The sequence below is a fragment of the Bufo bufo genome, chromosome 4, assembly GCF_905171765.1.
Source record: "Bufo bufo chromosome 4, aBufBuf1.1, whole genome shotgun sequence".
Lineage (NCBI taxonomy): Eukaryota > Metazoa > Chordata > Amphibia > Anura > Bufonidae > Bufo > Bufo bufo.
Window position 1 is genome coordinate 451,963,618 of NC_053392.1, and position 12,043 is coordinate 451,975,660.

Below are 12,043 nucleotides of genomic sequence, written 5' to 3' on the forward strand. Positions count from 1 at the left end.
GTACCTTCAACTTAATGTTTGTGGACAGCCACACAGAATCACCCACTTTCAGGTCCGGATCACTCATAAGTCTCTTGTCAGCCATCAGTTTATACTTGTTTCCCATTATTTTAATTCATTTTGAATTTTCCGCCAAATAGATGACAGAGGAAAATCTTTCCTTTTCAGGTATACCAGAAGTCTCAGTACCAGAAAATATGCAAAACTGCGGATGGAACCCATATGCCCCAAAAAACAGCGACTTATCAGCGGACTCCTGCCTACAGTTAATTATGGCAAAAGACAAAAAATGAAGACCACTCCTCCTGATTCTCTGAGACAAAACATCTCAAATAAGTCTCCAGATTCTGGATAGTGTGTTCAGTCAGTCCGTTCGACTGAGGATGAAAGGCCGAAGAGAAGGACAAATTGTACTCCTAGGAGAGTACAGAATGCCTTCTAGATTGTGTAAACATACTGAGCCCCCCTATCAGACACCACACTTGTGCGAGACTTCTAGTATTAGGTAGACCTGATAATGCTATAAAGTGCGACATCTTGCTGAAGCGATCAACAACCACCAGAATCACTGTTATTCCTAAGGAGTTCGGTAAATCTGTGATAAAGTCCATGGACAAGCGAGTCCAAGGTCGGGACGGACAATGGAAGTAGAGATCCTGAAGGCAGAGTATGTGTCACCTTACCACGTGCACAAGTACCAGAAGCTGACACATAGCCCTCAACACACTTAGGCAAATGCGGCCACCAGAATCTGAGAAATGAGATTGACCGTAGATCTGCTCCCAGGGTGTCCTTTAAGAACTGTAAAATGATGTTCCTCCAAGACCTTGTGTCGTAATTCGGAAGGAACAAACAACTTGCCCTGGAGGACAGGACTCCGATGCATCTCCCTGGGCCTCCCACACCTCTGCCTCATGGTCGGGATAAAGGACGGATATTGCCACCTTTTCAGACAATATTGGACCCCCCAGGAAAGCTATGCGACAAAGAGTCTGCATTGACATTCTTAACCCCAGGGCGAAAGTAAATCTGGTAAAAAAACAACTACCATCTGGCCTGCCTTGGATTCAGACGTTTAGCAGACTCCAGGGTAAACCATAATTTTGTGATTGGTAATTACCATAGTAGGATGAAATTGCTCCTTCCAACCAATGACACTATTCCTCAAAAGCCAACTTAATGGCCAGCAACTCTATTACCCACATCTTAATTATTTTAAGCAGTTTAGAGCTTCTTAGAGAAGAAAGAACATGGGCGCCATTTACTAGGTGAAGGGCCCTGCGACAACACTGCTACTACCCCAAACTCTGATGCGTCAACTTCCACATCCAGTTGCACCAGCATAGGAGCAGAAGCAAAACATTCCTTCACAGCTGAAAAGGCTTGTAATGCCTCATTAGACCAGACAGACATCCAAACCTTTCCTAGTCATGTCCGTTAAAGGTTTAACCACAGTCAAGAAGTTCAAAATTAATTTAAGGTAGTAATTGGTGAACCCCAAAAACCGCATAAGCGCTTTCAGATTTTCAGGTCGATCTCAGTCCAACACAGCACGGACCTTATCTGGATACATACGAAAACCTGAAGATGAGTGTAAGTAACCCAGGAATTCCACTTCCTGAACTGCAAATAGACACTTTTCCAACTTGGCATACAATTTATTCTCTCTTAGGATCTGTAACACTGATCCTTATGAGTCTCCATGTCAAGAGAATAAATTAGAATATGATCCAGATACACCACAAACCAGATGAAAGAGGTCATTGATGAAATGTTGAAAAACCGCAGGGGCATTGGTTAACCCAAAAGGCATGACCATATTCTCAAAATGACAATCAGGGGTATTAAAAGCAGTCTTCCATTCGTCCCCTTCCTTGATCCATACCAGATTATATGCCCCCTTAAATCCAATTTAGAGAACACGTTGGCATAGACAATCTGGTTGAACAAATCCAGGATCAAAGAAAGGGGATAAGGATCACAGACAGTAAAGCAATTTATCTCACGGAAGTCCAAACATGGCCTAAGAGTTTTTCTTAAAGAACCCTGCGGCCACTGGGGATTTGGATGCTCTAATATTACCTTTAGCCAAACTCTCGGCGATATATTCTTACATGGCTGCTCTTTCGGGCCTCACACCTGAAGGAATCCTTCCCATTTAAATTGATTACAGATTATAATACACATCTGGGGGTAAAACTCCCACCAAGCCCTGAATGGGCTTTCCGGTTGAATTATTAGGCTTGTCTGGGGGGTGTTCAGAGAGATCTGGGCAAATGGTCTGCTCTACCCATTTTTTGGTTTGGCAGGACAAATGCTGTGAAGATGGATATCCTCCCTAGGTTTCTGTATATAGCACAGGCACTGCCGATCTGGGTGCCAAAGGTCTTCATCACCCTCAGAAAACAATCAGTTTCTTTGGGGAGGAGTGGGCCCTAGAGTAGGTTACAATATATTATGTAGGAGTAAGGAGAAAAGGCGCTGTGGTCTAGCTGACTTCACCCTTTACTATAAAGCTACGGTCCCAATGACTATACTTAATCTCCACTTACACCAGGCTGTCAAACTGTGGGAGCAAATGGAAGCGGATAAGTCTTCCCTTCCATTGAGGTCACTAATCCTCACTTTCAATTTTTCTCCGCACCCTCATTAGATGTTGGGATAAGTTTAAACTTCTATACAATCTTGCAAATCCAAAGAGCCCTATGACACCATTGTTTGGTAATAAGAACTTTGAACCGGGGCTACACTTGGCCGAGCTGGGGCACTTAAGGAAAAAGAGGTCATTTCTAATGCAAATTTGCTAATTTGGTCGGTTGAGGTCTCTTTCCTTCTTTTATCCCAATGTCAATATCCCAAGAGGAGCTTGGTTTGTCCATAGCCACTTGTGCAGTTGGGTAAGGTCCACGTTCATCGTGAGGAACTGACCCGTTCTATTTTATTGTTTGAGAAGATTTGCTGGTCTTGTTATCCAGCCACACATTTGGTCTCCACGGTGTATGGGGTGCCCCTGGGAGGGACGGCCACCAATACCATCCCCTTTCTTAGTGCATGGGAGAAGTCTAAAGGCAGTTCTTATTCTACAGAGGAGTGGGACAAGGCTATGCTCCTCACTCATACAATCTAAATATCATGTGGTATCCAACAGAATAGCTATAAGATACTGTCCAGATGGTACCCGACACTGTCTAGATTGCATAAGATATACCTATACAGCTGGAGTACTCCAAACAAATAATTGGATTAGACCTTTTGGCTAACAATATTGGCGTCTATCTGCAAGATTCGTTCAGTTAAACCACTCGAATGTTCATATAATTATGTACTGGTTTACCGGTTGTTGGAACCGGAGTGGTTCAGGAAGTGTCCTTTCTGCGGTCCCTGATGAAAGAAGCTCTGCACTCAAATCGTGTTAGCTGATGGTGATTACACCGCCTCCGACTGATGTTAATTCACTCACTCTTCTTGCGGAGTAGGCTCTTGACCCGTTTTGTGTGGCGTCTCACGTGACCAACTAGATGGTAGTTCATTGGTCGATGACGTAGTCCGCTTGAGTTTGTCGGGGTGGCGGAAGTTGGTACAGCAGAGTTCACTCAGTACACAGTTTGATTCTGATTAGAGTTATTTTTGCTGTATTAAGTATACCGACATATATTCATCCACTTTGCCGATGATTTACAGCTGGAACCGCTTAAAGTTGGTGTCAGAATCACTCCTTTCAAAATGTATTCGATACGATAATTCTTGCAGGATTATAAAAACGCACCAATAGTCAGGTCTAGTTCACACTAGACGCGTTTCGGAACAAAGTTCCTTCCTCAGTAGATAAATGTGAAATGCTTCCTACTGAGGAAGGAACTTTGTTCCGAAACGCAATTATTTGTTTGGAGTACTCCAGCTGTATAGGTGTGTGCGTGAGCTCCACACTGTATATATCTATACATTTATTTATGCTGATATGTCGATACTAAACTAAGTTTTGTTTATTATTTTAAACATTTAGCAGGATAATAAATTTTATATATGCAAAAATACTGTGAGCCAGCCTAAATTATTTTTGATTTATTCGTTTTTTCAGCTGGTAACTGAAAGGCTGGGCTCCAGCAGTTTGTTGGTGGAACTTTTCTAAATATTTATTATTAGTTTGCATAAGCTATAACCCTCGTGCTCAGATGCCTGCTGGAGATGTGGTGTGGAGGTGGGGACCATGGAAAATATTTGGTGGTCCTGTCCCAGGATCTTTCAACTCTGGAATGATAACATTGCTTTATATAACAAGCTCTTTCATGCATCCTTCTCTATATCCTTGGAAATTGCATTTCTGTCTATGTTCCCAGGCCCTGTTCACCACATCGAAAAGGGTATCTTTTGCTGTTTTGTGGCGGCTATGCGATTGGTGATACCAAGATTTTGGAAGTCCTCAACTGCACATTCTAGGGTGAATTGGGCCAAGGAATTGCATAGGATTAAGAGAATGAAGGATATGATCGCATCTGAAATAGGTATATACTCCACATTTACCTCCTTATGACTTCCGTGAGTTTCATTTAGAAACTCCCCCTTATATCATAGTTGGTTGGATGGAGGAGGCTTAACTTGAGGTAGCCTTTTCTTTTCATCTTATTCCTTCCCTCGCCATTTTTTATTTTTCTTTTCCTGCTTTTTCTTCACTCAAGTCTTTAGTCAGACCCAATGCCAGACATTTACAATACAGTGGACATGCATACTTTTCATAATTCAGCTAGCTTGTCTATTCTTCTATTATGTTATTCTCTGGCAGAACTAGGACCCTCCCTTTTGTGTTACGTCTTGTGTTGTCCTTAATTGTATTTGTTACTATTATGGCTAGATTTTGATCTCCTTTTTACGGGTGAACCTCATTTATATTATGCTTGGAGATTGTATGTTTTACATTGATGACTTTCCTGTATTATTACATTTGTTATTGATGTGCGATTCTATAAATAATTTTTTTATTTAACCCAAAATGATGCCAACAAAGTTAACATATGGGAAATGTAAAAATATAACTATTTTGTGAGGCATCACTATATGCCTTAAAAGCAAAAATTCAAATCTAGAAAATTACAATTGTTTCCAAATTCTGTACATTTTAGATTATTATTTTTTTTATAAATAAAAGGTTAGAACTAGGGATATGTGAATCTACTTTGGATGTTTCAATACTGTACGAAGGTACCACTTGGAACTGAACCAGAGTTCAGGAAATTGTTTTTAACAGTATAAATCAAATTTATGTAGTTATTACGCAAAGTCTCGGGAGGTAATAACTTCGGCTCATCTGAGACAATACATTCTAATACTGTACGGAGCATCCCTAGTTAAAACATATTGACTCAAATTTACCACTAACTTGAGGTACAAAGTGGCACAAGAAAATCTCAGAAGGAGTTAAAATAATGTAACAGTAACATGAATATGAAGGTGTGCAAATGTCAAATACCACAACAGTATACAATCAACAAGAGCTTGTTCTAAAAAAAAAAAAAAAAAAAAAACTCTGGCACAGAGACCATGTAAATATGGAAATGCTGCGATGTTCCATTCGTACATGGTAAAGGGGAGCTTATATCTGGGTTCAGCCCTGAACCCAAACAACCCCTTTAATACACACAACCTTGCAAACTGTTAGATTTGAGGAGTTGATACATACTGTACCACACAGGTTTATACTCAGTGCTGCATCTTTCGGTAAACTTCATTAAAACCTATCCTACAAGTGAAGGAAATAACATTTCTAATACACTTTATATGTTACTTTATCTAGCGAAATGGGCACCTGAAGATCATGTGCCTATTGCACTTTAGAATTCGTATTCTCACAAACCACTATAATCCCCAAACCCACTAGCTCATGCAGCTCGGCCAGCACAACTCTATTTAGTGCACAGGTGGCTTGAACGCTTTGTAAAACAATTAACTTTACCTTTTGTATGACCCTCATTCCCTCATAGATTGTAAGCTCCTGGAAGCAGGGCTCTTACTCCTAATGTTCTAGGTGTTTATTACCCAGTAGTGCTGAGGAATATTGCGGCGCTATATAAAAGCTCCTGCTGTGGTTTATTCATCAAGACATGTGCGACTTTTGTACTCCCAACAGTATTTCAAACGTCACACATTTCTTGGTGAATAAACCTAAACTATTATTAAACGAAGACAGAGTGCTGCAGTATTTCTTTTTAAAGAAAAAAAACACAAACATGCAATAGCACTCTGCAACCAGCATGGAGGCAGGGCGGAGTGCTGGTTGCAGAGTGCTATTGCATTTGTGTTTTTTTCTTTGAATATGTATTTCGCCATAGCGATGTGCACCTGCATATAGGGTTGTGCTGACTGAATCCCCCAAATTTTCTTTGTAGTATATATTGGAGGCGTGGTGATCTCCATGCAGTCATGCACACCTGACCAGTTAGTCTGCCCTGGAGGCTGGTTTTAAAGTCAGTATAAAACTGAGTCTACTTCTACAGGGCCTACCAGTAGCCATTTGGCTAAAGGAGAAGTATATAGTGGGCTCAGCATGCATGTTGGTACTTGCATCCCTGGATCCGATGAAAGCTGTAACGGCACAGGACGGGGTTAAAAGCAGAGTGTGCCTGGCGTTCATGCTGTACCTGCGCTCCCTGGACTTTGTGTGGCTGTCATGGCCCATAAACAGGTAGGAACTAGTGTTAGGGACCACTCCATAGAGGCGACCTTGACGTGGTGAGTGGCTTATTACGCTTTGGCCAAAATGTACACCAATGCCTCAACATCCAGCATGGAGGCAGGGCGGAGTGCTGGTTGCAGAGTGCTATTGCATTTGTGTTTTTTTCTTTGAATATGTATTTCGCCATAGCGATGTGCACCTGCATATAGGGTTGTGCTGACTGAATCCCCCAAATTTTTTCTTTGTAGTATTTCTTTTTAGATTGACTACAAGGGACCCACAGGCTAGGGCCTAACCATGCAGGCCCTGCCACCTCATGGACTAAACAATTTTAAATATTTTCTAAATGGTTAGTGCCACTACTTCGGTGGATATGGGATTGATTTACCATTTCCTGCTAAGCCGAGCCCCCTTGTCAGAGGAGGTAAAATAAGAGTCTAACATAGTTTATCTTAGTGCAAGGCATATACACAAATTGACTAAATTCTGGTGCATTTTCAAAATTAAATTTGTATCAATGTGTAAAAAAATAAAAATATATAAATGAATAAAGAAATCGTGTGTTCTTACAGCGCACACTGAATTGAGCCCCACAACATGTAAACAGTGCCGCTTTTGTCCATACAAGGGACTTCAATCCATCAACCACAGTCTATGCAATGGTTCCCAATCAAGTCCTGCAGGAACCCCAACCGGTCATGGATGGAAAAAAAAAAAAAGACATTATACTGAATCCAAATTGTGAAATGGAAAAAGCTTGATATGTCAACAACTTACCCAGACTTATTCCTTTGTCCTCTAGCAATTTGTCCAGTATCTGAAGGTCTTTTATCCACTGACTGATCATAACTGGGATCCACAAATTTAAACACATGTGATGACCCAAACTGCACTTTCATTCCGCTGTGTAACATTGTGGTTTCAGAGATGCACTGACCATCAACATATATATCCGAATCAACACTTCTTGGAGTAACAGTCACTACACCATCCATATTTGTAAGGTCACAGTGATGGGGCTGTATGCCTGGTGCAAACAACTATCATAAAAGACAAAATTAACAGAATGACTAAAAATGGCAAACTCAATGCAAATTAGCATACAAACTCAATACATCAGCATCAAATGATTACAAGTAAGAAGTCACAAAAACAATTCAAAAGTTATACGGAGTCTGTCAGCAGTTTGGACCATGCTAAGCTGTTGAATCCAATTGGTAGGAGCTGGCACGAACAGTATAAACCAGCTTTGTGGAGCTTTTATTATCAGGAGTGGAGTGAATAAATGGGATCATTTATCAAACTGGTGTAAGTTAGAACTGGTTTAGTCACCCATAGCAACCAATCAGATTCCACCTTTCATTTTTGACAGCTCCTTTGGAAAAGTAAAGGTGGATTCTGATTGGTTGCTAAGAGCAACTAAACCAATTCTACTTTACACCAGTTTGATAAATGACCCAATAATGTTTAATTATTCCAGATTCGGCTCCAGCAAGTGCACTTCAGGGGGTGCTTCACTGTTAAAGGGTTTCTACCACCAGAAATACTGTTATGTAGCTGACTTACATAAGCGATGCGCTAATGTCAGCACTACATAACAGTACGTTTCTAACATTAGTCCCTGCAGCCGTTTTTTGTTAAAAAAAAAGTACTTTTATTATATGCTAATGAGCCTCTAGGTGCTATATGGGCGTAAAATCAGCACCTAGAAGCTCCGTCCACTCACGCTTTATCCCGCCCAGGTTCAGTGTTGTGCCCGCCCAGCTCCTCTTGATTGATGGCACTGTCCGCCGCATCGCTGCCGAAATCACGCGCCGGCGCCGTTCACTTCTGTCTTCGGCGCAGGCGCAGTGAGTGAATGATGCGATCCTGGTGCCGGATTCCTCACTGCGCCTGCGCCGACAACGTCACAGTGAGGAAGCCGGCATCAGGAGAGCTGCCTTCACTCACAGCCTGCGCCGAAGACAGAAGTGAACGGCGCAGGCGCGGGATTTCGGCAGCGGTGCGGCGGACCGTGCCATCAATCAAGAGGAGCTGGGCGGGCACAACACTGGACTTGGGCGGGATAAAGCGTGAGTGGGCGGAGCCTCTAGGTGCTGATTTTACGCCCACATCGCACCTAGAGGCTCATTAGCATATGATAAAAGTGCTTTTTTAACAAAAACGGCTGCAGGGACTAACGTTAGAAACATACTGTTATGTACTGCTGACATTAGCACATCGCTAATGTCAGTCAGCTACATATACAGTATTTCTGGTGTTAGAAACCCTTTAAGTGCTTTCTGCATTGAGTTACTTCACCGTCTTAGTGGTCTCCTGGCTGGATGATATAGCTGTCACTGAGATATAAGGCAGAGAGCACTTCACAGTGTAGCTCCACTTCCAGTTAGGGTTGGGCGATATCAAAAATATTCCCACAATAACAAGAAATTGACTGCGATAAATGCCCATTTAGAAAAAAAAAAAAAAAAAACGCTCAAAACATGTACTCGTGTTTCCTTGTTGCCCCCATACATTATAATGTCTCCTTGATGCCCCCATGAAGTAATATCTCTTAGTTGCCCACCAAGAACGGGGTCACAGTTCCCCCTCAAATCTGATGGAGCGGCCGTGTCCCCTGCTGCTCCATTCATTCTCTATGGGAGTGCTGGAGATATCAGCCATCTTCACCGCTCCCACAGAAAATGGGACATCCTAGAAAACCCTGATAAGTGGGTTGTTCAGAGTGTGCCCATCATAGGTGCACACTGTCAGGAAGGGCACCTTGGTATCATAAAGATGCCTGTCAAATAAAACATTGGGGGTCATTTACTAAACACTGGAGCTTCCCATACGGGTCTTAGTCCCTACACACTACAGCCATATTACCACAGCCCCCAGAGCGCTGTGACTGTTCTCAACCCCAGCCTCTCTGTGCAGCAGCCCCCAGAGTGCAGTGACGGTTATCCAGCGCCTGTCTCCTGACTCTTGGGATTTACAGCCACTAGATGCAATTTCTTAGTGCCCTAAAGGACTTATACCCCCGTGACTAGGGTTGTCACAATACCAAAATTTTGATTCAATGTCGGTCCCATAAAAAAGTTATATGATACTCGATACAACGCAAAAGAAAAATTAAATGCACAAAAAAAGTGTGCATTCCGCAATTTATAGAACGTGCGGCCCATAATAGAACAGTTCTATGCTATTTTTTAGGGGAGAAGGAGACTAAAAAAAAATTGTGTTTTTAAAAAAAAATTTATATAGTACAGACCAAAAGTTTGGACACACCTTCTCATTCAAGGAGTTTTCTTTATTTTCATGACTATGAAGGCATCAAAACTATGAATTAACACATGTGGAATTATATACATAACAAACATATATACATAACAAACAAGTGTGAAACAGAAAATATGTCATAGTCTAGGTTCTTCAAAGTAGCCACCTTTTGCTTTGATTACTGCTTTGCACACTCTTGGCATTCTCTTGATGAGCTTCAAGAGGTAGTCCCCTGAAATGGTCTTCCAACAGTCTTGAAGGAGTTCCCAGAGATGCTTAGCACTTGTTGGCCCTTTTGCCTTCACTCTGTGGTCCAGCTCACCCCAAACCATCTCGATTGGGTTCAGGTCCGGTGACTGTGGAGGCCAGGTCATCTGGCGCAGCACCCCATCACTCTCCTTCATGGTCAAATAGCCCTTACTTTCACAGTTTTCCCAATTTTTCGGCCGATTGACTGACCTTCATTTCCTAAAGTAATGATGGCCACTCGTTTTTCTTTACTTAGCTGCTTTTTTCTTGCCATAATACCAATTCTAACAGTCTATTCAGTAGGACTATCAGCTGTGTATCCACCTGACTTCTCCTCAACGCAACTGATGGTCCCAACCCCATTTATAAGGCAAGAAATCCCACTTATTAAACCTGACAGGGCACACCTGTGAAGTGAAAACCATTTCAGGGGACTACCTCTTGAAGCTCATCAAGAGAATGCCAAGAGTGTGCAAAGCAGTAATCAAAGCAAAAGGTGGCTACTTTGAAGAACCTAGAATATGACATATTTTCAGTTGTTTCACACTTGTTTGTTATGTATATAATTCCACATGTGTTAATTCATAATTTTGATGCCTTCAGTGTGAATCTACAATTTTCATAGTCATGAAAATAAAGAAAACTCTTTGAATGAGAAGGTGTGTCCAAACTTTTGGTCTGTACTGTATATTATATATATATATATATATATACACACACACACACAGTACAGGTCTTCTAAAGTGTATTAAAAGCATGTAAGTATACCCCCTACCACCTTTAAATACAGTAAACTGAAGTTTTTATAACCTGGTTGAATAGTCTTCATTCTGCCCAAGGGGCAGCGTTTCATCTCCACTTCTGCCCAGCCAGCCGCCCCCAACTGCCGTTTTGAAGTGCATCCCAGCTCATCAATATTCACTTCGCTGGGCGGCTACTACTGTCCCCGACTTCACAAGATCCGGCGCATGCCCAATACAATCCTATGGGCATCGGCCTCAGTCTCATCTTCAGCGCATGTGCCCGGCACCTTTACTGGCTGGGATCACATCGCGCCTGCATTCAGTCTGCATCTTAGAGGCTGCTACAGCCTCTGCGTTATGCGCATGCGCCGGGCACTGTTCAGAGAGCTGCTCTCTTACACCTCAGAAGGGGTTAATACTAGTGCTGAAGATGAGACTGAGGCCGATGCCCATAGGATTGTATTGGGCATGCGCCGGATCTTGCGAAGTCGGGGACAGTAGTAGCCGCCCAGCGAAGTGAATATTGATGAGCTGGGCGGCGCTTCAAAACGGCAGTTGGGGACGGCTGGCTGGGCAGAAGTGGAGATGAAACGCCGCCACTTGGGCAGAATGAAGACGATTCAACCAGGTTATAAAAACTTCAGTTTACTGTATTTATAAGGTGGTAGGGGGTATACTAATATGCTTTTTATACACTTTAGAAGACCTGTACTGTTATATATATATATATATATATATATATATATATATATATACCTAAATATGCTTATTGGGCCTGTCAGTGTCCCTTTAATTTGGACTTCTTCAGACATGGCAATACCCAATTAGTTTTTTTTATTATTTTTTTTTTTTTTATGTACCGTATTTTTCACCCTATAAGACGCACCTGCCCATAAGATGCACCTAGGTTTTTGAGAAGGAAAATACGATTTTTTTATTTTTTTTTACCAAAAGGTGTGCTTTTGGTGGGTTTTGAACTAATGGTGGTCTGTGCATGACACTTATGGGGATCTGTGGATGACGCACGGTTATGGAGGGGATCTGTAGATGGCACTGTTATGGAGGGGGATGATCTGTGGATGGCACTTATGGAGGGGGTGATCTGTGGATGGCACTGTTATGG

The 12,043-nt window shown here is 42.1% G+C and overlaps 1 protein-coding gene across 11 annotated transcripts in view; it reads right to left on the minus strand.

Annotated features, from left to right (window-relative positions):
- AFDN (afadin, adherens junction formation factor) overlaps positions 1 to 12,043 on the minus strand; it is a 508,028-nt gene that overhangs the window by 326,597 nt on the left and 169,388 nt on the right. For all 11 annotated transcript variants that reach the window (XM_040429419.1, XM_040429420.1, XM_040429421.1 and 8 more), the window contains exon 10: positions 7,445 to 7,707. In XM_040429419.1, the coding sequence (XP_040285353.1) occupies positions 7,445 to 7,707 (263 nt within the window). The remainder of the gene's footprint in view (positions 1 to 7,444; positions 7,708 to 12,043) is intronic.